This window comes from Schistocerca serialis, chromosome 9 (genome assembly GCF_023864345.2).
Source record: "Schistocerca serialis cubense isolate TAMUIC-IGC-003099 chromosome 9, iqSchSeri2.2, whole genome shotgun sequence".
Classification (NCBI taxonomy): Eukaryota; Metazoa; Arthropoda; class Insecta; order Orthoptera; family Acrididae; genus Schistocerca; species Schistocerca serialis.
In genome coordinates, this window is record NC_064646.1 from 314,174,204 (window position 1) to 314,201,949 (window position 27,746).

Genomic DNA, 27,746 nt, shown 5'->3' on the forward strand with positions numbered 1-27,746 from the left:
ATGTCAGTGAAAGAGGCCCTATGTATTGTGTCGAAAGTTTTCGAAGGGAACAAGAAGGATTTAAGAGAATTTATCGAAAATGTAGATGCAGCTTTTGAATTAGTAAAGCCTGAGGAACACGAAACGTTATTGAAGTTCGTGAAAGCAAAGATAACCGGTGAGGCCAGGTCGAGATTGCAGGTGCGTGAACGCACGGGTACGTGGCAAGAGGTGAAACACGTTTTAGAGGAGAATTATGCCAGTAAGCGTACTATAGACTACTACGCATGTAAAATTTTCCAAGCCAGACAGGGACAAGGGGAACCAATAGCAATGTGGGCAAGCAGAATTGATGAAATGCAGAGAGACTTTCGAGAAGCAGTAAATAGAGTTACGGCCCGAGAAAACTTGAAAGGTGCAATAGAACTAGTTGACTCCCTAGGAAGAGCGTGTTTTATACAGGGTTTAAGTAATGACAGAATACAGACAATAGTGAGAAGCAGAGGCGACGAAATCACGTTGGCAGCAGCAGTGGAATTGGCACTGCAGGAAGAGAGTGCGATATTGTCTATGAGAGAGCGGGGACTAGCCCCGAGGGTAACGTACACTCGAAACAAGGAAGCTGTAAAAAGCGCGAGAGAAGGTAAAGAGTTGAAATGTTTTAATTGTGGGCTGAGAGGTCACATAGCGAGCAAGTGTAGAAAAAACAGGCCAGAGCATAGAGTACGAACCATGACAGGTAGAGAATTTACAAATTTTTGCTATGGGTGTGACAAGCCGGGACACACAGACATGGAATGCAGGGTACGGTTAAGGAAAGTTCACCCGATAGATGTAAGGGAATTCAGAGGGAATCATAGAGAAACCGATGGAGGGTTACGAGAGTGGAGATGTCCACAGTGTAATTTACCAGGGAACTGCGGAGTTCCGTGCACAAGAGTAAAAGATGTTGCGTGCTTTAAGTGTAAGCGGCAGGGCCACTACGCGAAAGACTGCCACGAAGGGCCCTGGCACGCCTGGAGAAAAGGCAGGGTGCCAGTATCGAGCAAAACAGGAAAGGTAGTACAGGGAAACTAAGAGGCGGCAAGGCCGCGCAGTCGGGCCTTGTTGCAATAGGTAAGCCCACAGTGAGGGTAATCGACTGTGCAACAGAAAACGACGTGGTCGTATTGTACTGTGTAGAACTAAAGAAGTATTTAAAGTTATTAATAGATACAGGAGCACAATTGTGTTTGCTAAAGCGGACGAGTATTCCGGTAAAGAGTATGCTTGGGATCAATGAAACAGAAAAACTTCGGTTAAAGGGTGTAACGAGTGAAGCCGTTAGCACTATAGGCACGGTACAAATAAACTTAAGTATAGACGGATCTGAAAAGGTGAGACAGAAATTTCACGTGTACGGTAGAGGGCTAGACATTCCGTACGACGGATTGATAGGGAGAAATTTCTTGACACAGCATAGAGTCAAGCTAGACTATGCGGGTAAAGTGATAAGACTAAAAGGGCGAGATATACCCTTAGTAGTAGAGGAAGAACCAAAGGGACACGAGAAAGAAGCAGATCCAGAAATAGGAGGGGAGATAGGGCCCCGGGAAGAAAGAATAATGTTGTTGAAAGTGGACGGAAAGGTACCACGGGGAATCGAACGAGAAATGGTCATACCAAGGCAGGAGATTGCACAAGGGGTGCATGTACCTGAGTCCTTAGTAAAAGTGCGAAATGGGAAATGCATAGTAAGTGCATTGAACGTGTCAGAGGACAGAGTTCGATTAGGAAGTGTAAGACTAATAACGGAAGAAGTAGAAAGAATAGCGAAAGTTCGCGAAGTAAAATGTAGCACTGAGGCAGTAGGTAAGACGGAAAGTCGTGCTAGCGTGTTGCGAAGGCAGCTCAGAATGGATCATTTGAACGGCGAAGAAAAGAGCGCTCTAGCAGAGGTCTGCACGGAGTACGGAGATGTATTTCATCTGCCGGGGGACAAATTGTCCTATACTTCTGCAGTGAAACATAGAATACCGATTGCGCCGGAACACGCGGGGAAAGTAGTGAACGCTAGACCGTACAGGATCCCTGAAGCGCAAAAGGAAGTGCTAAAAGAGCAAATAGAACAAATGCTGAAGGATGACATAATTGTCGAAAGCAAGAGCGCATGGAACGCACCGTTACTGTTAGTTCCAAAGAAGTTAGATGCCAGCGGCAAGCAGAAATGGAGAATAGTAGTGGACTACCGACAATTAAATGACATCACGGTAGGCGATGCATTTCCACTGCCGAATATCTCCGATATCTTGGATCAATTAGGGCAAGCCAAGTACTTCTCGACGCTTGACCTTGCAAGCGGGTACCATCAAATATTGACGGACGAGAAGGACAGAGAGAAAACGGCATTCAGCTCAAACTATCAGCATTACGAATACAAAAGAATGCCGATGGGACTGAAAGGAGCACCAGGATGTTTCCAGAGACTAATGAACACAGTATTGGCAGGTTTACAGGGTGTTAAATGTTTTGTCTATTTGGACGACATAGTATGTTATGGGAGAAACCTGCAGGAGCATAACGAAAAGCTCCGGGAAATATTTGACAGGTTGCGCGAGCATAATCTGAAGTTGCAACCAGACAAGTGTGAATTTCTGAGGAAGGAGGTAATATTCCTAGGTCATTGTATCACGGACAAGGGAATATCACCGGATATGGCAAAGGTGGAGAAGGTGAAGTTCTTCCCACAGCCGAGAACAACAAAAGAACTAAAAGGGTTTCTGGGATTGATAGGGTACTATCGACGTTTCATTGCCAATTTCAGCAAAATTGCGAAACCTCTCCATGAGCTCCTAAAGAAAGGAGTAGAGTACCAATGGGGAGAACGACAGAAGAATGCGTTCGAGGAACTGAAAGAGAAATTAGTGAATCCTCCGTTACTTCAGTATCCTGACTTCACGAAACCGTTTATAATCACAACGGATGCGAGTAACGCAGCGTTGGGAGCCGTGTTATCGCAAGGGAAAAAGATTGGCGAAGACTTGCCGATTGCATATGCATCCAGAGCACTGAACAAAGCAGAACTGAACTATAGTACAACGGAAAAAGAGTTGTTGGCTATAGTGTACGCGGTAAAACAGTTTAGACCATACGTGTATGGACGAAAATTCACAGTGGTGACAGACCATAAGCCACTAACATGGATTTTCAGTGTAAAGGATCCGAGTTCGAGGCTCTTGAAGTGGAGACTGAAGCTCGAGGAGTACGACTACGAGGTAGTATATAAGCCAGGAAGGCTAAACAGTAATGCAGACGCGTTAAGCCGGATACGGCAGGAAGAAAAGGAAGAGAGAATGTCAAAGCGAAATGTGGAGGCGGAAAGAACCTCCGTAGCACAAGCAAAGGCGGAACAGAGTTCCGTAAATGTGCGGCAAGCGCAAGTGTCAGGTGAAATAAAGCAGGAAACAAATGGTAGCGAGGAAATTAGCCCCGAAGAAAAGGAAAGCATATTAAAGGAGATGCATGATAATCCCTTGGGAGGGCACCAGGGAATGCATAGGACATTCGAGAGGATAAAAGCGTACAAGCAGTGGCGCGGAATGAAGCGAGACATTGAAAATTATATTAGAAAGTGTCCATCATGTCAAAAGAACAAAAACACACAAATGAAAACAAGGATGCCTTTAGAAATTACAGACACAGCTGAGACAATATTTGAAAAATGTGCAATGGATATAGTGGGTCCACTAGATGTATCTAGTACAGGGAAAAGATACATGCTAACGTTCCAAGACGATCTGAGTAAATTCACAGTAGCAGTCCCGATTGATAAGCAAGACGCGGAAACTGTAGCAGAAGCGTTTGTGGAAAATATAGTGCTAAGATATGGGATTCCATCAGTTTTGTTAACTGATCAAGGATCGAATTTTCTGAGTGATGTGTTTAAAAGTGTATGTAAATTGTTGAAGGTAAAACGTATAAATACCACAGCGTACCACCCTGAGTCAAATGGTGCTCTAGAAAGGAGCCATAGAACAATTGTAGAATATCTCAGACATTTTGTAACAGGAGATCAAAGTTCATGGGACAAATGGGTACCGTATGCAATTTTTGTATTCAACACTACACCACACAGCAGCACAGGTTATACACCATTTGAGTTAATGTACGGAAGAAAGGTTAACATACCAGGAGTACTGCAGCAAGAAACACCGCAGGTAAGTTACGATTATGATTCGTATGTAAATAAGCTAAGAGCAAGAATGCAGGAAGCCCATAGAGTGGCTAGGGATTCTATTATAAAAAGTAAGGTAATCAGTAAAGGACAGTATGATTTGAAACAGAACCCAAAAGAATTTAATGTAGGGGACAAGGTATTATTACACGACGAATCAGTGAGACGTGGTAGATCTCGGAAACTAGATTCGCAATGGAGAGGTCCATTTGAAGTATTAAAAGTGGAAGGTCCTAACGTAGTCATAAGAGTTAAAAGAAATAAAGAAACAAAAGTACATGCCAACAGGCTGAAACAGTTCTTTTAAATTTCAGGTATGGCACTCAAGTGGCAAGTGATGCAACTCATCATAGTGGTAGCAACATACAACTTCGTTGCATCAGAATACGAAACGAATGATTTTAAAGTGACCTCAATACCAAGCTCATCAGGACTATATTACGATCATGTAGGACAAATAGAGATATACAGTACCACATGGAGGATAGTTACATATGTTAATTTAGATGTAATAACAGAAAGATTCCAAAAAGCCGAGAGGTATGGTAAGGCAGCGGTGCAGCGGTGCCGTGACACATTGAAACAATTAAACATTGGATTAATAGAATGTAGGGTATTAGATCAGCAAGTCACACATCACGTTGAAAAGATTACAGGGCTACAGCAACTCGTACAGCAACTCACAAAACACGAAACCAGAAGGAAGAGAGGAGTGTTCAACTTCGTCGGACAGGTAAGTAAAATACTGTTCGGAACATTGGACGAAGCAGACGCAGCATATTATAAGGAAAGAATAGATGCTATGGAAAAGAATTCGGAAGGGTTGCTGAGGTTAACTAAGGAACAGGTGGCAGTGGTAAGGGCCACGTTAGCAGGAGTAAACAGAACAGTGTATACACTAGAATCAAACGAACACATTTTAAGAACAGGCATGCAGAGACTCGAAAGGTTTATGAAAGAATACGTGAAGGAGACAGATATAGGTTTCAAACGAGTAGCAACTTTTGCCACCGTAACGGAACAAGTATTACAGTTAGCGGCAGTGTTTGGCCAAATCGAGGAAGAGTATGAGCAAATGATAAATGCCATTGTAAATGCTCAAAAGGGAATACTTCAGCCTCACATAATTAACCCAGTGCAAATTGTGAAGTATCTAAGTTTAATCCGAGACGAACTAAAGGACGTGAAGTTTCCTGTTCCCCTCGCGGAGTCATCAGGCTACCTCTTGTTAAGAATAATTGACTTAGATGTGTTCATTTCCGGTAGCATACTAGGGTATGTAATTAATATCCCCCTAATAGATAATAATAATTTCAATATGTACAGAGTTCTCCCATTACCAAAGGAGATCCCAAATATGAAAGGAAGGTACATATACATACAGCCAGAGAAAGAATTTCTACTGATAGATGAATCCAAAAGGCAGTACGCGAAACTTTCCGCGGATGATTTAAAATGTAAAGAATTGAGTAAGAGCAGAAGACTGTGCAGACAGTCATTTGCATTGCTATCGACATTCGACCACGAGGAATGCGAAGCCAAATTATTACAACCGGTAAGAGAAATTCCGGAAGATTGTGTGCGAAAAATAGTCGCACTAAATCAGAGCCTTTGGACCCATCTAAACAGTAATGAGTGGCTATATGTAGCTCCGAAGGAAGAAGGACTAACAGTATTATGTGGAAAAGAACCCCCGAAGGATTTATTAATGAAAGGGGTAGGAAAGATAAGTTTTTATAGCAAATGTAAAGGGTATGGAACGAGAGTGTTCATACAAACAGATAGAGTAATTCATAGTAACGTAACGAAAAAGGATATAATACCTCAAATTAATTTAGAATTTGACTGTTGTGTAGTAAACGAAGAAAAGAAGAATGTATCAATGTTAACGCTAGATTTACCACTAGAGCAAGTAGTCACACAATTAGACGACTTGAAAGTCGCTGGGAAAAGGTTGGACGATGTCCAGCGGATGGCCGAAAGGCAGGAGGAGGAACTAAAATACTCCAGATACTTTACCCATTACTCTGTAACTACATACATAGCTATAGCAATAGTCATTGTTATTGTAATAACATGTTGTTGTAGAAATTGTAAATGCTGTAAAGAATGCTTCAAAAGTTTATGGAAGTACTTTGACGATAGTAACTGTTGTGGGAAAGTATGTATAAGAAACACCATAGTAAATCAATATCCAGAGACTAGCTTAAGTAGAAGACAAGCTAATAAAGACACCGAAGAGATAGTAGTATACGAAAGATGTGGTAAAAACCAAGAAGAGTCAGTTCTGTTCAGAAACAGACGATAAGTCAAACCTACAGTTACAATATATTAGAAGTGTCTTATGAAAAAAAAGGTGTAATCGATTTTAGTGTTTGTCCATGTTTTATGAAACTGTACGTACTTGTAATTACCAATGTAGAATGAAAGTGGTATTTTGCATCAATGTTTAAAAATGTACCTTGATTGTAATTGTATCAATGACGAAAAAAAAGAAAAAATGTGTACCTTGATAAATGTATGTTTGATAAATAATTGTTGTAGCAATGAATTGAAAAAAAAAAAAAAAGAGAGAGAAGAAAAGTGTACCTTGATAAATGTATGTTTGATAAATAATTGTTGTAGCAATGAAATGAAAAAAAAAAAAAAAAAAGAGAAAAGAAGAAAAAGTGTATCATGACAAATGCATGTGTAAAATGTTTGTGTCTCACATGAAATGAAGTAGAGATGAAAGAAAAAGACAACATATGAAGTGTAATATATGTAACAAAAGAAAATGTAAGAAAATAAAATGAGAGAATCTCAATTGACGCTACTCTGAGGAGTAACGCCAATTTCCCTGGCGGGGGAGGTGTTGTAACCGCAGGAACAAGCCAAGTCTAAAAAGCAGTACCTTAAAAATAGTACGTAGGGAGAAGTTAAGATTGTAGCGCTGGGACGCCAGGCGTGGCCGAAGGGCCAGCCGAGGCGGCACTCGAACGGCTGGGCAGCTGGGCGCGTTGATAGGAAAGTAAACAGCCAGCAAACACAAACGAGGGTCTGTGCAGGGGTGCATGATAAGCATTCAATTAAGACTATCAACAAGAAAGCATTCCTGGCTAGAGAGAGAGGTTTGGGAGTGGAGAGAGAAAGAAAGAGGGCTCTTGGTGGGGGTCAGCACTACGTCATGAGGAGCCAATGAAGGGCTCAGGACGCAGTGCGTGACCATATAGGGAGAGGCGTCTCTGCCCCTCCACTCAGCCTCTGAAGAACAATAGCAACAACAATGTTTTAACGAGACCAAATAAGGGTAAGTTGCCTTCGACGCTACGTCATGCCAAGCGCTGGCGGGGTCGAAGGGGAAACGCTAACAAAACCCGAGAGCACGCCGCTCTGAGGTCTTGTCGTGTCGGGTCTGGTCTTGCGGTTCTGGGAGTGAGTTAGAGAGTGTAGGCAGGCAGCCGGAGATAGTCGCTGGAGAGCGTCAGGGCGTAGCCGCGGGAATTTAACGTAGGGTGTTAGGAAGCTTGACAGAACTTCTCGTAGTCAGTCGGAACGGTGGAGTCAGTCACCGTCTCTGTGTTAGACTTGGCTTTCCTGTGAGTGCAACCACCGTCAGATAGGGCGAGCTGTACTCATATGGAATAAACCGTAAATTGTTAAAGTTATCACGACTTTAATTTCTATCACCTTCCTAGCCTTGTGAAAACCAGGGATTATTACATCTTAGCCAGATCAAAAGTCTCCCTCTCACTACGGTCAACCGGCTAAAATCCCATCCACGAACCGTGTCGCTCAATCCCTCGCAATACCCACGCTTGGGACGCGACAATCTGTTTAAGCTGCCGAATATGTGGGAGCCAAGTTAAACGGGCATCAAAAACCACACCCAAAAAACGATGTGTCTCCACCACAGCAAGAAGTTCGGCGGCAAGGTAAAGCCGCGGCTCAGGGTGAACTGTTCGTCGCCGGCAGAAATGCATAACGCAGGTCTTAGCACCTGAAAACTGGAAGCCATGCGCTACAGCCCAAGACTGCGCCTTGCGGATAGCGCCCTGCAGCTGACGTTCAGCAGCTGCAATGCCAATGGAGCTATAGTAGAGGCAGAAGTCGTCAGCATACAAGGAAGCTGAGACAGACGTTCGAACCGCCGCAGCGAGCCCGATAATTGCAATTAAAAACAGACACTTAAGACATACACCTGTGGTACCCCGTTCTCCTGAACTTGGGAGGAACTATGGGAGGCCATGATTTTCACGCCGGCCGGCGTGGCCGTGCGGTTAAAGGCGCTTCAGTCTGGAACCGCGTGACCGCTACGGTCGCAGGTTCGAATCCTGTCTCGGGCATGGATGTGTGTGATGTTCTTAGGTTAGTTAGGTTTAAGTAGTTCTAAGTTCTAGGGGACTGATGACCACAGCAGTTAAGTCCCATAGTGCTCAGAGCCATTTGAACCATTTGAACCATGACTTGTACGTGGAAGGTACGATGCGACAGAAAATTTCGTATGAAAATCGGCAGCGGACCTCAGAGACCCAAATCATGATGTGTAGAGAGGATGTGATGGCGCCATGTCGTATCGTACGCCTTCCGCATGTCAAAAAAGACAGTGATGTGGTGCTGACGGTGGGCAAAGGCCGTACGGATGGCTGACTCCAGGCTCTCCAGATTGTCGGCGGCAGAGCGGCCTTTACGGAACCCACCTTGAGACGGAGCCAGGAGGCCCTGAGACTCGAGTACCCAACTCAATCACTGGCTCACCATCCATTCGAACAAATTGCAAAGAACGTTGGTGAGGCTAATGGGGCGGTAGCTGTCAACTTCCAAAGGGTTCTTGCCAGGTTTCAAAACTGGGTTACAATGCTCTCCCGCCATTTCGACGGAAACTCACCCTCGACCCAGAGACAGTTGTAAAGTTCGAGGAGACGTCGCTGGCAGTCCACTGAACAGTGACAGCCTCTAAAGGTGTTTGCAGAGGGACAGACTCGCTGTGAAGGGAGTGGAGGACATAGATGCAGACGCCACCAGATACCCTTTCATAAGCGGCCTGGTTCCTATAATAACCCAGATAGCCACAGAGGGCGGGGGTTCGCATTGCCAGAAACCAAGTTTCTTGTAGAGCAATACAGGAGAAAGGGTGAAGGCTGAGAAGTTGTCAGAGCTCAATTAGATGGTGGAAAAAACCGCTGCAGTTCCACTGGAGGATGGTATTGTCCATGGCTGAGAAAGGCGGGAAGGGACTGGGGAGACGGTTTACGCCACTGGGTTACTTGCTGCCACCGATTCAGTACACGCGCGAGTGACATCCATTGCGTCTGAGGGTCCGGCGAGATCCAGGTCTTCAGCAGACGCCAGAATCTCCACTTCATCCTCAGATGCTGAGCTTGTAGGAAGCGGTGGTACGAGTGCCACCGCAATGTCGGGATGCTTGGGAACCTTTTTCTTCTCCTGTTTCTCTCGCTGTGCCTTCGGTGGTTGTTTCGGCCACTTGCGGGTGTCCGCTTTTCCGCCGGTCGGAACTTGCAAAGGGAGATCCCCAAGGGACCCCTTCCTGGCGAGATGAGCTGAAGAAGTCTTACGCTTCTCCAGCTGGGAAGGGGGAACTGATGTCCCCGATGTTTGGGAGGCGTTGCTCCTGAAGTAGATGGAGCAGGACCAACAGGGAGTGATGTGCCCCCCCACAGTCAAGGGGTCCAGTGGAGTCTGACAGATCTTAAAGCCAACTGTACGTGACGATGGGAGAACCTTTGTTGCAGCAGCGGTGTAGGTCGACATCATTGGCACAGGATGGAGTCTCTCATATTTCCGCTTCACCTCGGTGTAGGTCAGGCAGTACAGGGTCTTATATTCCATTATCTTCCATTCCTTCTGGAAATCTGACAGTCCAGCGAGCAGGGGGGATGGTGTTCTTCGCAGTTAACACAGATGGGAGGCGAGGCAGATGGAGTATTGGGATGCGAAGGTTGTCCACAATCTCGACACGTGATGCTGGAAGTGCAGCAGGATGACATATGCCCAAACTTCCAGCATTTAAAACACCGCATCAGAGGAGGGATATATGGCTTTACATCACAGCGGTAAACCATCGCCTTGACCTTCTCTGGTAAGACATCACCCTCGAAGGCCAAGAGGAAGGCACCGGTGGCTACCCGATTATCCCTCGGACCCCAATGAACGAGCTGGACGAAGTGAACACCTCGTCATTTTAGGCTGGCGCGTAATTCATCATCGGACTGCAGATGAAGATCCCTGTGGAAGATAGATGGTTCAAATGGCTCTGAGCACTATGCAACTTAACTTATGAGGTCATCAGTCGCCTAGAACTTAGAACTAATTAAACCTAAGAACAGCACACACATCCATGCCCGAGGCAGGATTCGAACCTACAACCGTAGTGGTCGCTCAGCTCCAGACTGTAGCGCCCAGAACCGCATGGCCACTCCCGCCGGCCTGTGGAAGATAATACCCTGGACAATGTTTAGACTCTTATGGTGCGTGATGCTAACTGAAACATCCCCCAACTTCTCACAAGTGAGCAACCTCCGTGACTGAGCAGAGGATGCTGTTTTCATGAGAACTGACACAGAGTGCATTTTGCACCAGCCCTCCACCTACCCAAACTTGTCATCTAAATGCTCCACAAAAAACTGAGGCTTGGTCGGCATAAAAGATTCACCATCAACCCACATACAGACAAGGTACCGGGGTGAATAATCGGCACTGCTGTCTTTAGCCATACGTTCCTCCCATGGAGTGGCCAGGGAGGGAAATTATCTCGAATCACATTTCTTCCCGTTGAGGTTAGACTTCGATCGCTTAGAGACTGCTGGTGGAGGCCCACCAGTGAGAGATGATGTACCACGCTTCATTGCGGATCATCCACCCTGATGCCACCCACTCCGACCAGGCACTCTCCCCACAGGCACCACCCAGCCAACAGAGTCCTGATGCCCCAGAGGGACAGGCATCATCTACTCCTCGGCATACGTGGGGAGGTAGCAGCTCAGGCATCAGCTGTGCGATCCCTGTGTAGTCAGAGGGCTACCACCAAGAGGGTACATGACGACCCCACCACAATGGACTGGCTACCATGTTGGTTGTCAGGTGTCGAATATCCATGTATATAGGCAGCAAAGATGGAACTGCACAATGGAGGGAATGTATGCTACCCGGAACACACTGCATCCAATGTGGCCGGAAGCTTGGTGAAAGTCCAACTCCATGACAATAATGCTGACCGTTACACCACCACCGCATTGCGCTGCAGGCTTCCTGTGTCGCGGTGCGTTGCCACCCCTACTGCCACCAGAGGCTGAAGCGATCCGGCTGCAGGCGCTCTGCCCGCCAGCACATCGGAACGCGGTGCCACGTTGCTTCCAGGGCGATGCACTGTAACTAGAAGCAGCATTGACTTCCGCCGAGATATCCACCCTTTCATGTACGGCATGGTAGGAAAACAATTCTGAAGGCGAATGCTGTTAGGGCAAAATGGATATATAATACACCATGTAAGCCGTCCTTCCCCAAATGGTACGCACTAACAGAAAATTCTGAAAGGTAGTGGTCAAACCCCTTAGGGGACCATCACATTAAGGTCGAAATGTTTGAGACTCCTTTTAGTCGCTTCTTACGACATGCAGGAATACTGCGGGCCAATTCTTACCCCCGAACCCGCAGGGGGAGGCTATATATTATTATCTATATAGTTACCTACGCTGGTACATAGGTATATAGATTAATGAAATGAAATAAATCTACCATTAGGTGTTATTTGTATGGATTTCATATCTCTTGCCAGATTACGAGAATTTTTGATCGTGTACTTTGTGGTGAAATTATAGTTATTAGCGTGTTTAATTTTTCGATTATTGAATAATATGGGCTATTTCTGCAGTTATTTACGCGCCGAACCGGAACCGTTGTTTTATGAGTCTTTGACAGTACTCATAAATATACTGTGTACCAACAACTGCGAGGTTCAAAGAGGAAATATACTCCCTAGCGGCTTAGCATCAATTACTGTGTAGGTCTATGGAATAAAACGTACAGTAAACTCTCGATTATCCGCGGTAACTGCGTACCTGAAAATTGCGTATAATCGAATTTCGCGTTGTTGTTGTTGTTGTTGTGGTCTTCAGCCCAGAGACTGGTTTGATGCAGCTCTCAATGCTACTCTATCCTGTGCAAGCTTCTTCATCTCTCGGTACCTTCTGCAACCTACATTCTCCTGAATCTGTTTAGTGTATTCATCTCTCTTTCTCCCTCTACGGCTTTTACCCTTCACGCTGCCCTCCAGCACTAAACTGGTGATCCCTTGATGCCTCAGAATATGTCCTATCAACCGATCCCTTCTTCCAGTCAAGTTGTGCCACAAACTTCTCTTCCCCCAATCCTATTCAATACCTCCTCACTAGTTAGGTGATCTACCCATCTAATCTACAGCATTCTTCTGTAGCACCACATTTCGAAAGCTTCTATTCTCTTCTTGTCTAGCCTATTTATCGTCCATGTTTCACGTCAATACATGGCTACACTCCATACAAATACTTTCAGAAACGACTTCCTCACACTTAAATCTATACTCGATGTTAACAAATTTCCCTTCCTTAGAAATGCTTTCCTTGTCATTGCCCGTCTACATTTTATATCCTCTCTACTTCGACCATAATCAGTTATTTTTCTCCCCAAATAGCAAAGCTTATTTAATACTTTAAGCGTCTCACTTCCTAATACAATTCCCTCAGCATCACCCGATTTAATTCGACTACATTCCATTATTCTCGTTTTGCTTTTGTTGATGTTCATCTTACATCTTCCTTTCAAGACACTGTCCGTTCCGTTCAGCTGCTCTTCCAGGTCCTTTGCTGTCTCTGACAGAATTACAATGTCATCGGCGAACCTCATAGTTATTATTACTTCTACAGGGATTTAAATTCCACCTCCGAATTTGCTTTTGTTTCCTTTACTGCTTGCTCAGTATACAGATTGTATAACATCAGGGATAGGCTACAACTCTGTCTCACTCCCTTCCCAACCACTGCTTCCCTTTCGTGTCCCTCGACACCTATAACTGCCATCTGGTTTTTGTACACATTTTAATAGCTTTTCGCTCCCTGTATTTTACCTCTACCACCTTCAGAATTTGAAATAGAGTATTCCAGTCAACATTGTCAAAAGCTTTATCTAAGTCTACAAATGCTAGAAACGTAGGTTTGCCATTCCTTAATCTATTTTCTAAGATAAGTAGTAAGGTCAATATGGCCTCACATGTTCCAACATTTCTACGGAATCCAAACTGATCTTCCCCAAGGTCGGCCTCTAGCAGTTTTCCCATTCGTCTGTAAGGAATTCGTGTTAGTGTTTTGGAGCCGTGACTTATTACACTGATAGTTCGGTAATTTTCACATCTGTCAACATCTGCTTTCTTTGGGATTGGAATTATTATATTATTCTTGAAGTCTGAGGGTGTTTCGCCTGTCTCATACATCTTGCTCACCAGATGGTAGAGTTTTGTTGGCCTGGCTCTCCCAAGGCTGTCAGTAGTTCTAATGGAATGTTGTCTACTCCCGGGGCCTTGTTTCGACTTAGGTCTTTCAGTCTCTGTCAAACTCTTCACGCAGTATCATACCTCCCATTTCATCTTCATCCACATTCGCTTTCATTTCTATAATATGGTCCTCAAGAACATCGCTCTTGTATAGACCCTCTATATGCTCCTTCTACCTTTCTGCTTTCCCTTCTTTACTTAGAACTGGGTTTCCATCTGAGCTCTTGATATTCATACAAGTGGATCTCCTTTCTCCAAAGGACTCTTTAATTTTCCTGTGGGCAGTATCTATCTTACCACTAGTGATATGTGCCTCTACATCCTTACATTTGTGCTCTAACCATCCCTGCTTAGTCTTCGCACTTCCTGCCGATCTAATTTTTGAGACGTTTGTATTCCTTTTTGTCTGCTTCATTTACTGCATTTTTGTATTTTCTCCTTTTATCAATTAAATTCAGTATCTCTTCTGTTACCAAAGGATTTCTACTAGCCCTCGTCTTTTTATCTACTTGATCCTCTGCTACCTTCACTATTTCGTCTCTCAAAGCTACCCATTCTTCTTCTACAGTATTTCTTTCCCCCATTCTTGTCAGTCGTTCGCTAATGCTCTCCCTGAAGCTCTCTACATCCCCTGGTTCTTTCAGTTTATCGAGGTTCCATCTCATCAAATTCCCACCTTTTTGCAATTTCCTTAGTTTTAAGCTACAGTTAATAACCATTAGATTGTGGTCAGAGTCCACATCTGCCCCTGGAAAGGTCTTATAATTGAAGACCTGGTTCTTGAATCTCTTTCTTACCATTATATAATCTGATACCTTGCAGTATCTCCAGGTTTCTTCCATGTATGCAACCTTCTTTCATGATTTTTGAAACAAGTGTTAGCTATGATTAAGTTATGCTATGCGCAAAATTCTACCAGGCGGCTTCCTCTTCGATTTCTTCCCCCCAATCCATATTCACCTACTACGTTTCCTTCTCTCCCTTTTCCTACTATCGAATTCCAGTCACACATGACTATTAAATTTTCGCCTTCCTTCACTATCTGAATAATTTCTTTCATCTCATCATATATTTCATCAATCTCTTCGTCATCTGCGGAGCTAATTGGCATATAAACTTATACTACTATGGTAGGCGCGGGCTTCGTATCTATCTTGGTCACAATAATGCGTTCACCATACTGTTTGTTGTAGCTTACCCGCAAACCAATTTTTTTATTCATTATTAAACCTACTCCTGCATTACCCCTATTTGATTTTGTATTTATCAACCTGTATTCACCAGACCATAAGTCTTGTTTCTTCTGCCACCAACATTCACTAATTCCCAATACATCTAACTTTAACCTATCCATTTCTCTTTTTAAATTTTCTAACCTACCAGCCCGATGAAGGGATCTGACATTCCACGCTCCAATCCGTAGAACGCTAGTTTTCTTTCTCCTGATAACAACGTCCTCCTGAGTAGTCCCAGCCCGGAGATCCGAATGGGAGACTATTTTACCTTCGGAATACTTTACCCAAGGGGACGCCGTCATCATTTCACCATACAATAAAGCTGCATGCCCTCGGGAAAAATTACGGCAGTAGTTTCCCCTTGCTTTCAGCCGTTCGCAGTACCAGCACAGCAAGGTCGTTTTGGTTAGTGTTACAAGGCCAGATCAGTCAATCATCCAGACTGTAGCCCCTGCAACTACTGAAAAGGCTGCTGCCCCTCTTCAGGAACCGCACGTTTGTCTGGCCTTGTTGTGGTTGCACCTACGGTACGGCTATCTGTATCGGTGAGGCACGCCAGCCTTCCCACCAACGGCAAGGTCCATGGTTCAGGGGGGTGGGGAATTTCTTGTATAATTCGCAATTAAAATATACAGTAATGTATTGAGATTGTTTGGAAACTAAATGTTATTAATATGCACCAACTGAAATCATCAAATAATTTGTATAATAAATTCGGTACAGTACAATCCAATTTCATAAAAACTTACTCTACTTTGGAACAAAATACAGTCTAGCTCATGCACTGTTCGAGTAGCACGTTGTTTACTGCACTCGTATTATAAAGTGCTCACCAGCGACGACTGCTGAGTTAATGGAAAATGTTCATCGGCAAAAAAGAAAAAAAAGTGGGACGAATAGGCCGCGGATAATCCGCCCGCAGTTAATGGGGAGTTTACTGTGTATCTAATCTAATCCGAAGGAAAGTATCTTAGCAATCACAAAGAAATCCTGCAGGACTATCATCGAGTAACGCAACTACTAATACTGTACAAAAACGGTGTTCAGCGTTAATCGTCTAAGAGTTGCACCGAAAATATTGTGGAAATGGAAAGTGTTATTGATGTATCGTTTTCACAGAAAGGACTGGAAGTCCCGGGTTCATACTGTTAGCCAATCAACTCTGATAATACTTAGAAAGTGTATTTTTTGAGCAAACATACAGTTTTTTTAAGTGGAACAAAGCCTATTGAGATTAATTAACTTAAAGTTGGGTAAATTAGAATGTCAGTAGTGTTTTTTGCACGATTCTAGAACGAGTTGTTTACTAAGTATCGTATATTGAAAAGTTCCCGTACCGACACTGTGGTAGCACACCTCAAAGATCAACACAAGTGCATACATGAGTTATGTAGACTCTGACCAATAACGAGACAACCGACCGTGACAAATTGTATTCAAAATGACTACTGGCAGTGGCAATACATGGTTCGAGTCTGGTGTAGAACGACTGCCGCACACGTGCTAGCATTCCAGCGGAGATCTGCGAGCAGTAGTACGTCAGTGCATATTACCGAGTGCAGTTGGTGTGTCCTTGCAGACAGCGTCTTTAAGCTTTCCCTACCAAAAAAAATGTACAGTCATCACATCCTAAGAATGGTCCGGCCAAGGTACAGGTCGTCTTCTTCCAATCCAACGATCTGGGAACAATTAGTGCACATTCTGTAGTGTTTCGTGCACTATGGGTTGGATAGCCACCATGTTGCTACCACAATTTCCTCCTAGTCTGTAGACGAATCTCTTCTAGCATCCGTCGAAGAGGGTCAGTTCGGAGGCTGCGATACTTGTGCGCTTTCAGTGTTATGTGTATGAGAAGAGTACCTATGAGCTGATATTTCATTGTCCCACACCACACGTTTACACCCCGTTTACGCTGGCGTTCCACCTGATTAAAGCAACTGGGATTGTCAACAGACCTATACAGCATGATTCTGAGGGTTACACGACCACTATTGACAAATGTGGATTCATCGCTAATATCATACATGATACAACGGGTTTACCCTGTCTTATTGTCCTTGTACAGAAGTTAACATGATTCTCATAATCATTTCCATGCAGCTCTTGATGTAGAGAGACGTGACAGGGATGAAACCCATGTCGGTGGAGAATACGCAGGACACTTGCCTGACTCATGGCACTTTCTAGTAAGATTGCGCGGAAGCTAACGGGCCGATCAACGGCAACAGCAGCATGAACAGCTTTATCGCCTCTTCTGTCGTTATTTGTTTCCATTATTTAGTTGTCAAGGTGTTACACTGACACTTTCACACAAGTGGTTGAAGAGGTTGGTAAATAATCACCGAGATGGTTGACGACTATTTTGATATCTTGACGCATACACCGTAAAAGAACAAACTGCATTCTTCCAACACTCTATGTACACCATCAACATGTCGTCTTCTTCTGCACTGATAAATCCCATCGTCCACTCACGACCTACTGCTTGGACTGTCACAACACTAACTGACTAGCAAGTAGCAGTGCACTCAAGGAACACAAAATCGCCGGCCGGAGTGGCCGTGCGGTTCTAAGCGCTACAGTCTGGAAACGCGAGACCGCTACGGTCGCAGGTTCGAATCCTGCCTCGGGCATGGATGTGTGTGATGTCCTTAGGCTAGTTAGGTTTAAGTAGTTCTAAGTTCTAGGGGACTGATGACCTCAGAAGTTGAGTCCCATAGTGCTCAGAGCCAGTTGAACACAAAATCACACTGTAAGCAAACATAACAACATCGTACCTAGCAACTACGCAGGTTGAATGGCACAAGCAAGTGGCTCTACAGAAACTTTTCAATACACTATATCCCGTAAACAACACGCAGTTGAATCCTGCAACGAACAAAATGGTTCAAATGGCTCTGAGCACTATGGGACTTAACTTGACTTAACTTCTCAGGTCATCGGTCCCCTAGAACTTAGAGCTACTTAAACCTAACTAACGTAAGGACATCACACACGCCCATGCCCGAGGTAGGATTCGAACCTGTGACCGTAGCGGTCGCCCGGTTCCGGACTGTATCACCTAGAACCGCTCGGCCACTCGGGTCGGCTGCAACGAACACCACGTCCATTTTAATTTACCCTACCTCTAGTTTTTAAATGTCAGCAGGTATTGTTCCATTTAAAAAGATATATGTCTGCACAAAAATACGCTAACTAAGTATTATTACAATCTGTTAACTGGGTAGCAATACGAGTGCCAGACTACCAGTCGTTTCTGTGGAAGCCACACATCAATTGCACTTTCCATTTCCGCACTTTTTGCCGGGTAAGTTTTAGTTCGTTCAGCCTGTACAAATTTCTTCGGAAGAACCATGCTCATAGACAGCCTTTCCCCTCCGCGTAAACAATTTGTGCAGGTGAGCAGCAAACTGAAAATCCTTGTGTTTAATAGCGACCTATTCTATGGCTGTTACTATAATACGCTCTTACGGTTTTGTACCTATCACCAACTTACGTGGGCTCAGATTCAAGAGGAGCTGAAAATAAGGAATACGACTTACGAAACGTATACACATTTAGAAAAGAAAATCAAAATAATGTTCCCTAACAAATAAGTTTTAAAGGGGCAATAAAATAAAAACGAATGGGATGGAAGAAAATAAATAAACTGTTTATCATCTCAAAAGGAGTCGCCGTAACTGTAACTACAGTTAACCCAGTATGGGACAAGGTGATCAGTATCTTCATGAAAAAATGACTGCGACTGCCTATGGAACGGTGATTGTTCCCTGACTTGTACCTCTTCGTCTGAACAAATCGAGTCTTTCAGGGCTCGAAAAGTACGAATATATCGTAGGCGAGAGCGGGACTGTACGGAAAAAGGTTTAAAGGCTACCCAGCGAAACTTCTGCAGATTACTAAAAACTTAAATTGAAAGGAGCTCATAGAAATTGTTGTGGGGGAGGATAACCAAAGATTGCGTTTTATTGGCAGGAAACTTAGAAAAAGTAACAGATCTTCTAAGGAGACTGCCTATACTACGCTTGTCCGTCCTGTTTTAGAATACTGCAGCGCGGTGTGGAATCATTACGAGATAGAACTGACGGAGTACATCGAAAAAGTTCAAAGAAGGCAGCATGTTTTGTATTATCGCGAAGTATGGGAGAGAGTGTCACTAAAATGATACAGGATTTGCGCTGGACATCATTAAAAGAAAGGCGTTTTTCTTTGCAACGGAACCTTCTCACGAAATTCCAATCACCAACTTTCTCCTCCGAATGCGAAAATATTTTGTTGACACCAACATACATAGGGAGAAACGATCACCATGATAAAATAAGGGAGAACTCGTACGGAAAGATATAGGTGTTCGTTCTTTCCGCGCGCTATACGAGATTGGAATAATAGAGAATTGTGAAGGTTTTCGGTGAACCCTCTGCGAGGCACTTAAATGTGATTTGCACAGTATCCATGTAAATGTAGTTGTAGATGTACTCGGAACAAGCTTGGCAACATTTGGGCAGGGTCGTACATCCGCCGTACACTCTCGATCTGCCCCATGCGATTTTCAAATTTTTGGAGCGCTGAAGAAAGACGTTCTTGGCCGTCGATTTTTTTCGTATGAAGAGATGCACGCCTGAATACAATCACTGTATTGAAGGCAACCGCAAAGATTTGTGCATGGGAGCGCTAACCGTCTTGTCTCACAGTGGGATAAATACAATAAGAGTTATGGCGTTGAACTTGACATAATAAAGTTTATTTGCTTTTTTCTACCTGTTCCTTTTTCCTTGGACTACTCGTTTTTCTTTCCCATGACCTGATCCAAAGGATACTGTCAGAAGAAGTGAGACCGTGGCTGTATGCTGCTCGTATGATCGTACTATCAGGAAGAAGAGAGACACTCCAAGAGGCTATTAAGAGACTGCAAAAGCAGTACAGGAAATCGACCTCGTCATAAATGGGGGACAAAAGCAATGAGTTCAGTAAAAGAGCAACCCTGGCAAACAACGACAAATTTACCTGTGGGGAAGAAGGATTTTAAACAGGCAAAAGATACAAATGCCTATGAATTAAAAGTTGCAGATGTGGGGCCATACCTATTCCAAGTACAATGAAGACAGAATAGTAGGGGCGAGTGGAGGTAACATTTGAAAAAAGTAAACTGAGTGTCCTATCCGTATGAAAGAACCTGAAACCATTCATCGTAAATGTTGCGCCGACTGCGTCACACGGCATACAACTTACAATGAGACACTTCACAAACTCTAATCTGAAATAACTATAGGCAGTCAAATCGATCTACTTGAAATATTGATGAGCTTTGAAAAATACACGAACAACAAAATAACCTACTCATTGGCAGCCACAAACATTCTTAAATGGAGACCTGATGGCAGCTCATAGTCTCGCATGAACCCTACAAAGCACCAGGCCCCTGGAAGACAGGTAACGAAAAGCTAGCGACAGAGGTGTCCTCAACGACACCGCGGTGACAAATGACGAAGAATGGAAGAGAGCAACCATGCAGTTGCGCCAGCCGTACACGCTGGTAGTAGCCTACAGAACACGTTCAACAAAGGGTACCACAACCCTACCGACAGATGTCAGAGCCCCGTATGTGGAGGACCTTGCTGAGTGGAAAGAAAGAATACTGTCACCGTCCCTGTATGTCAATTATGACAACTTTTTCTTAAAATTGTTATTAAACGGTGTACATTGTCCAGAATGAGAATTCGGTGTACATTGTGTTTAACAAGATCACAAGATCATAAAAAATAGAGTAACCGCTCAGCATCACATTTCTGTACCTCCCCTCCCCCCCCCCACCCCCCCACCCCCCCACCCCTCCCCCGCCTCACTACTTGTAACGTGCTTGGAACCTCCTCGGCCTGCCGTCTACAACACGATCGGGACGTCGCTGCAATAGTATTTTGATGATGGTACTCTTGGTGGGCATCCTGAAAGTCGTTTGCTTATTTTTCGACGCTTATTATTGAGGATGAAAATTACTTCGCCCCGCATTCTGAACGAAGCGGTTTAATGCTTTGTGCAAAATTTGTTGACAAAGGGCTATCTTTGAATGACTGACTAAAAGGATAGGATATGACCGTTAATTGAATTGAACTAAGATTTGGCGCAGTGAATAATAGGAATGTAAACGAACATGTCAGGAAGGGCAACGGGTCGCTGGCCACGCTATGTTGTATCGTAATGTACATTACCCTTTTTAGTCACTATGTTGTTTAAGTGAACTTTATCGTCGCATATGCATGGATCGTATGGATGGATGGTATAGGGAACGGTAGCGGTGACAGCAAAATCACTTATTCCATCGATGGAATTCTTTTATTATGAATGGAGAACACTTGATGGCTCCCTGTTGGACTGAAATCTCGCATGAACTAATATCCCTTACGAGCTGTTTCCGCCTGCCTATGTAGAGGGTCTGATCATCCCAGTACTTAAACAGTCAGGCGGTATACGAATCAAAGACTACGCCCACTAACACCACTTAACTGTGATTTTTAAGATTTTTTTCCAGATTGGTAGTGGCACGACAAACAGGAATACTGCATCGCGTGGTGTCACTTGACCAGACATCCATCGGTTGCTATAGCAAGATCCAGGCGGTACTCGGCGAATACAGCGATTTGATCGCACTGCCGGTGCATGTCGACTAAGCGGAGCTCTGATGTCCTAGACTTCGCTCGAGACTTTGACAGGGTCAGCCACGCCTATATTACGGAAGTATTGACACAAATGAAGTTCCCACAGCGCTACATCGCCACGGTGATACAGTTAGTACACGAAGCCACCTGTAAAGTGCTTGTTAATGGCCGGGTGGTTGGACTCCATACTATTACGAGATAAATCCGACAACGACGTTCCTCATCCACTATCATATATGCACTGGCCTTTGAACCACTTCTCAGCGAGATTAGCCAACGTTCGACACAACTTACAATAAGGATATTACGTTTCAGTTTAAGGTGAATGCAGACGACCCTTTACTGGCGGTGCAGATTGGCAACGACACAAATACAGCGTTGGATTGGATCTATAGATTCGGTGCCGCTACAGGTAGCCGTGTGAATGTCGACAAATCGATATCCCTTAATACTTGACTACCTGGTGACTGTCTTGCACCCTTCCACATACGGGGCAGTATAAAGTGTTTGTGGGTCAAGTTCACGAATGACGTGCTAAGACGGCGGAGGTCAGCTTCAAGAGTTTTCTTCAAGCCGTCCGGAATGGTGTCAGAGCGAATGACGGACGTTCCTTAGTCATGATTCAACGGGTCGTCTACATAAATACCTACTTCACATGACGTATCCTCCACTACGCACCTAGTCTTCCGGTGCCAAAAACGGTCACTAGCTGCACACTGGTAGCATTTAGATATTTTACCAATACTGGGTTACTCTTCAAGATCCGATACGATGCCCTGACCCTACTACTCGTAGAGAAGCCTCGGGCTCATACATGTTCACGATCGCATGGTAACGCTTTGTCTCAGCTCGATGTTAAAAACGTGGGATAGATAACAGCCGAGCTTGCCGGGACTCTTGATAGACGAATTGGCACCAACCTCTCAGATTACACCGGAGATGGAGAAGAGCAGTTCATCGTATTAAAGAGTTTCTTCTTGAATATAGCTATGACAGATTGGTGACATCGTGCGACATCTACCGAATACTCAAGAACAGGCGTCCCGCCAACCTTATGGAAACACGGCACCCCACAATCCACTGGTTGGTGATATGGCGGACAGTTCGCTGTTCCACCCCTGACACAGAAACACGAACAATGTAGTACCTGGTAGATCGATAAACATGTCACTGTATCCCGCCTCCACGCCATTAGGAGGCTGAACTCCTCGCATTGCGAGGTGTGTTAGGTTAGAGACGACGGCGCCCACCGTCTTATGTGCGGTCCCATGCGGAAGTGTGACATCTGTGACGAACATGATTGTCCGCGTAGAACAACAAACCATTGAGCCCACGACTGTCATTTTTCCGGACAGAAACTACTACTAACGAGCCAAGATCAATGCGTTAACTTGGCTACCAGGTCAAGCGGTGAATTATCTGCTTCGTGACGGTCCAAAGAATATGCCGGGCTTCTGGAACCACATGATTGAACGACATACGGCAATCGTGCGCAACCCGAAATAGCAACAATATTTTTATAATTTCCAGGGACGTGTGTCACGAGATCCTCCACGCAGGAGGATATTGAACACGATGAAGAGGCATATAGCGACCATGACGGTTATCTCCTCCAGTTCTACGAGACGACTTGCGCAGAGGCAGAAGTGCCGGGGAGGACCGCTCTTATACTCACCCACTAGCAGAGACTTCCTTTCTTCCTCTCTTTTCCTTCGAGAACACGTAGCATTTCCTTCGTGAAGAACGTCCGGTGTATGAAATCGTTACAATCTCAAAAAAAGCTGGCTTTTGTTCAATTTGAGTTGTTACCCTTGCAAAAGTGTTTTGATTCCTCGTAGACTACCAGAACGTCAAATCCACATAACAAATTGATCAGTAAGGCAGATTACCATACAGGAGACACTGGCTTGATTCCCGACTAGGTCGGAGAGTTTATCGGCATGGTAGTGGGTATTGTGTGTCATTATCATCATTCTATTATCACCAACGCGCAAGCCGCCAAAGTAGCGTCAAATAAATGACTTGTGGTTGGCGGCGGAATGACCCCAGCAGAGTCTCCTGGCCAATAACGTCATACGATCATTTCGTTTCTATGTACTTCTTCTTGGAAATAGAAGCTGGATTATAACTCGAAAATTCTTTGACGATGATATTAACAAATTTTTCCACAAATCATTAAAAAAAGGAATTTTCCCCAGTTGTCGCCCTTCCAAAATCACTCAGCAACAATCTGAAATTCATATTTGAAATTAATAAGTCTACGCTGAAAAAACCGTTGTAACGACTTGACCGTTAAACGCCTCCAAAATACTATTGTGCACGTAAGTTAATCAGACAAAATAGTAGTCACCTTCTTAAAATAGCACAGTACTCGTTTTGGAAACACGACAATTTTTTTTTACAACGCCAGTTTAACCGGACTGTTAAAATCGCTCAGAATAATCAGTTTCTGAAATAACCTACTTTCGGTCTTTTATTCCTATGACTTACTGTTATAAACAAAGAAATCGAAGAAGCACTGAAAAATTTTGACTGTCGCAGTTTCGCTATACGCAGAATCAAAATATTAAATCAAATAGGCAAATAAAAGGAAACTTAATCCACCGACAGCTGCTTTTCTCGAAAAGTGATTAGTGGTTGAATACCACAAAAAATCACCTGTATTCTCCCAACTGACCATAATTTTTGGTAATTCTGCTCAAAAATCATATTGTAATCGGGCAGCATACTTACATTTAGACATAACAGATAGTGAGTGCTAAAGAGTGAAAACTGAGGTTGAAGAATGGTATTTCTCGTGTTAATCTGCCCGTCTTCTAAGGCTAAAAGACCAAAAAGGCGTCGACTGTGAGAAACTGCCACAGGACAGATCTTATACATTGCATGTACGTGCGTGCGATATAATAGCCCACGCCACACGGCAACTGGTGCATTATAGTCTCACCAATGCTGTGCCAGTTCTTACGCCATGAGTTTATCGCTCGTTTCCTTCAGCATTGTTATTGAGGTAGCACTGACTGTTTTTCCCATTTTCAGTAATGACGTAATATTTTATAGCAATCCAAATTTTATGAATAAAAAATACTCGCTCTTTAATAAAGGTTTATTTAAGAACGAAAAATTTTAGCACTGTTGCTTGGCTAAGTGATATTCCGACCAATTGATATCCAGTTTTTTTAATAAAAAAAAGTAAGAACACCTATTGTAACCAGAACCAAACAAATACCGAAAAATACCGGTTATTCGAAACTATAAAACCACTACTGGTATTAACCAATTGGTTTTTCCCGTCCCTACCGCAGACATGTGTCACTTTTTGTCGGTTTCACTCTCGAGAGAAATTGTTAATGTCGCATCCATCTTGTAGCGGGAAACGATTGTGAGAGCCATTGCATTCGTTTTCTGGCTGAGATTTGATGCAACCAACAGCGAGACGAATTACGGTAATGAGAGGAGACCTACCTATTTTAACAGTAGGCGGTGCACCTAGAGCATTGGTTTGCAACCTAGAGGTAATTAACCCCAAAGGGGTAAAATGAAATTTTCTGATGGGTGAAAATGAAACGATTCCATTCTGTTTCAAACTAAATGATTCTCAAAAGATCGTTGATATCAACACAATTTTGTAAGACTCTATTATTGATTATGTAGGTTACCAATAATTACTTTTTCTCAATCAGTCGCATTAATGCGATGGAGGTTACACGTAGTTCACCCACTACACAGGATATGTTGTGTCTTGCCCCGCAAGTCGCCGATGATAAAAGTCAGAAATATACGTAACAAATTCTAAATATCTCAAGAAATTACCTTCTCGAAGCTGTAGATAGTAACTGCGGTAATCCAGAAATTGCTTTATTGCTCGCTTCGAAACAGATAAATGAACTTATTGTCAGCACGACACAGCAGTAACAAGATAAGAGCTACAATATTCCTGTACACAGACACAAAGCGTTAAAAAACTGAAGTCATCCAATTTCTACCAGTTTAGAGGTAAGAAGTGCAGGAATCAAGTGATTTACGAACAGTAAGCACAGTGCATACATTTCAACTTGCCTGATTTTAAATTGGGTTGGAGCGTGCGGGTCAAGCAAGTGCCGGAAGGAGAAGAATAATGCAGAGGAAGTACGTTTTGCAACAAATGTCTGCTGTCACTGTGGACTGTTAGCTGTCTTATCTAAGACCGAATTGCGAGTAGCACTTTCGATGCACCACGAATTCCTTTGTTATTCATTCTGACACTCACACACACACACAGAAAATCATACGCACACACACACACACACACACACACACATATACACACGCTTTTATCATTCATCTTTCAACATTTTAAAAATAAAGTGTCCCAAGAAAAGTCTTTCATCTATAGTTTAATTAGCTACCAAAGATGGTGATAATGTTGGGGAGGGAGATGCCAACAGGTGGTGGGGAGGTGGGTAAGGCGTCGATACTAGATAATGTCTAATTGCACTCAGGGGTAATGGTCTAAGAATGGTTAGGAACCATTGACCAATGTTTCGTTCACGGGCGGTTTCCCTTCTCCCCTCTCCCCTTTACCACACCACCGCTGGTCTGACACGTCTTACAATGTAGCATCACCCCTCGCTCACCCAGAGTTGTAAAGCAATGAGCCACCAACACAGGATCTTCTTCCGGAGGCAATCATTACGTCATCGATTACGAATGAGGTACCACCAGATAGGTTCTAGAACTGCTGCTTTACTCTAGCACGCATATCTAGCACGCGAGAGATATAATCGCTGTGTGCTTATGGTGTTGTGCTATTCAAAGTAAACGACATTGTTAGGCATCTCCACAGATTTTTGCATAACATCTCTCAATAGCGCTATGTCTCGAATGTGAAAATAAATTCCAATAAAACACAAATATATCTGATTGCCACTAAACTTATGTATCCAAACTCATAACCTACAATTGGTGCACAGATTTGACTTTGTGCGTCTCATTCGGATAACATGGACACACAACTGACAGGAGATTTAAACTGGTGTCACTGATTCCCAGTGCGGCTAACAAAGGTTGTGGCCTAAGATTAATTTTACCCATTCTTCTTCCAATCCATATGTGTCATGCAGCAAACCAGTGATTAACAGCAATGGTTAAAAACAGTCTTGGTTGCAATTTTTAGTTATTTTATTTTTCAACGACGCGTTTCGCCTTATTTAGGCATCTTCAGGTTATCTTTTGAAGATGGACTGGGGAGGCATCAAGATACGCATAACGCGTTCCCGCTCCTGTGAATGGGAACGCGTTATGCAGATCTTGATGCCTCCCGCGTCCATCTTGAAAAGCTAACCTGAGGATGCCTAAACAAGGCGAAACGCGTCGTTGAAAAATAAAAAACTAAAAATTGCAACCAAGACTGTGTTTAACCAATTACCCAATCTTTGAAAGTAACGGACTATCACAACAGGCAAAATCGAATATCTGGCGCGTTATTATACTTTCAGCCATCGTTTATCTTTCCGAATTGTGGTAAATGACAGGCGACAGTTAAGACTCCTCATTACAAATTACAGTATTTATATTTTCCATTGAGCCTTTGCGGCTCTCTGGTTATTGATTCTTCACCTAAGTGCATCGTTTGTCCACGAGGGCGTGGTAGGCGGGTGTTGGTGCGCACTGGAGGCGATTGGCAGAAGGTAAGAGTTAGGCCCGTCGCGATGAACACAGTGGGTTGGCATTGGGCACGGAAGGGAAGCCGATCGCTCAGTAGTTGTGAGAGAGGGGAGAGAGAGAAAGCGGAGCTGAATGTTTTCTGTGAGTCTAGCAGGGTAACTGGTGCAGTTGGCACCTTAGTTCACTGAAGGACTGCCGTTTATTTCAGTAAGATTGACACATCTGGAGCCGAAGTCACACGTTTAGGTGATGGTGATTGCTTCTGTTTCTAGTGAAATATGTTCTCGCCTCTGTACTTACAACCGCAGTTGTCTCTAACATAGTCGTAACAATTGGAATAGAGTGTTAGCTAAAATGTAAATGTAAATGTCGTGTGACTAGGTAGCGGCGGCTAAACGAAGTGACTGGTCCAGTAGCCTGTTCCCGAGAAGTGACGTCAAGTGATCTGTCACGCCATTAGATTTCTGACTTTCATACGCTGCCATTTATATGCCATATTT

General features: G+C 43.8%; 1 protein-coding gene across 1 annotated transcript; it reads left to right on the forward strand.

Annotated features, from left to right (window-relative positions):
• Nucleotides 1-27,690, forward strand: LOC126419586 (uncharacterized). Its single transcript, XM_050086773.1, has 2 exons — nucleotides 1-576; nucleotides 27,628-27,690. The coding sequence occupies exons 1-2, from the start codon at nucleotides 1-3 to the stop codon at nucleotides 27,688-27,690; spliced, it is 639 nt and encodes a 212-aa protein (XP_049942730.1).
• The last annotated feature ends 56 nt before the right edge of the window (nucleotides 27,691-27,746 follow it).

Excerpts from the sequence above, each read along its gene's own strand:
- LOC126419586 (XM_050086773.1), top strand. The coding sequence starts at position 1 with ATGTCAGTGAAAGAGGCCCTATGTATTGTGTCGAAAGTTTTCGAAGGG. Across the intron at positions 577-27,627 it reads AGCGGGGACTAGCCCCGAGG|GTAGCGGCGGCTAAACGAAG; the intron begins GTAACGTACACT and ends TCGTGTGACTAG.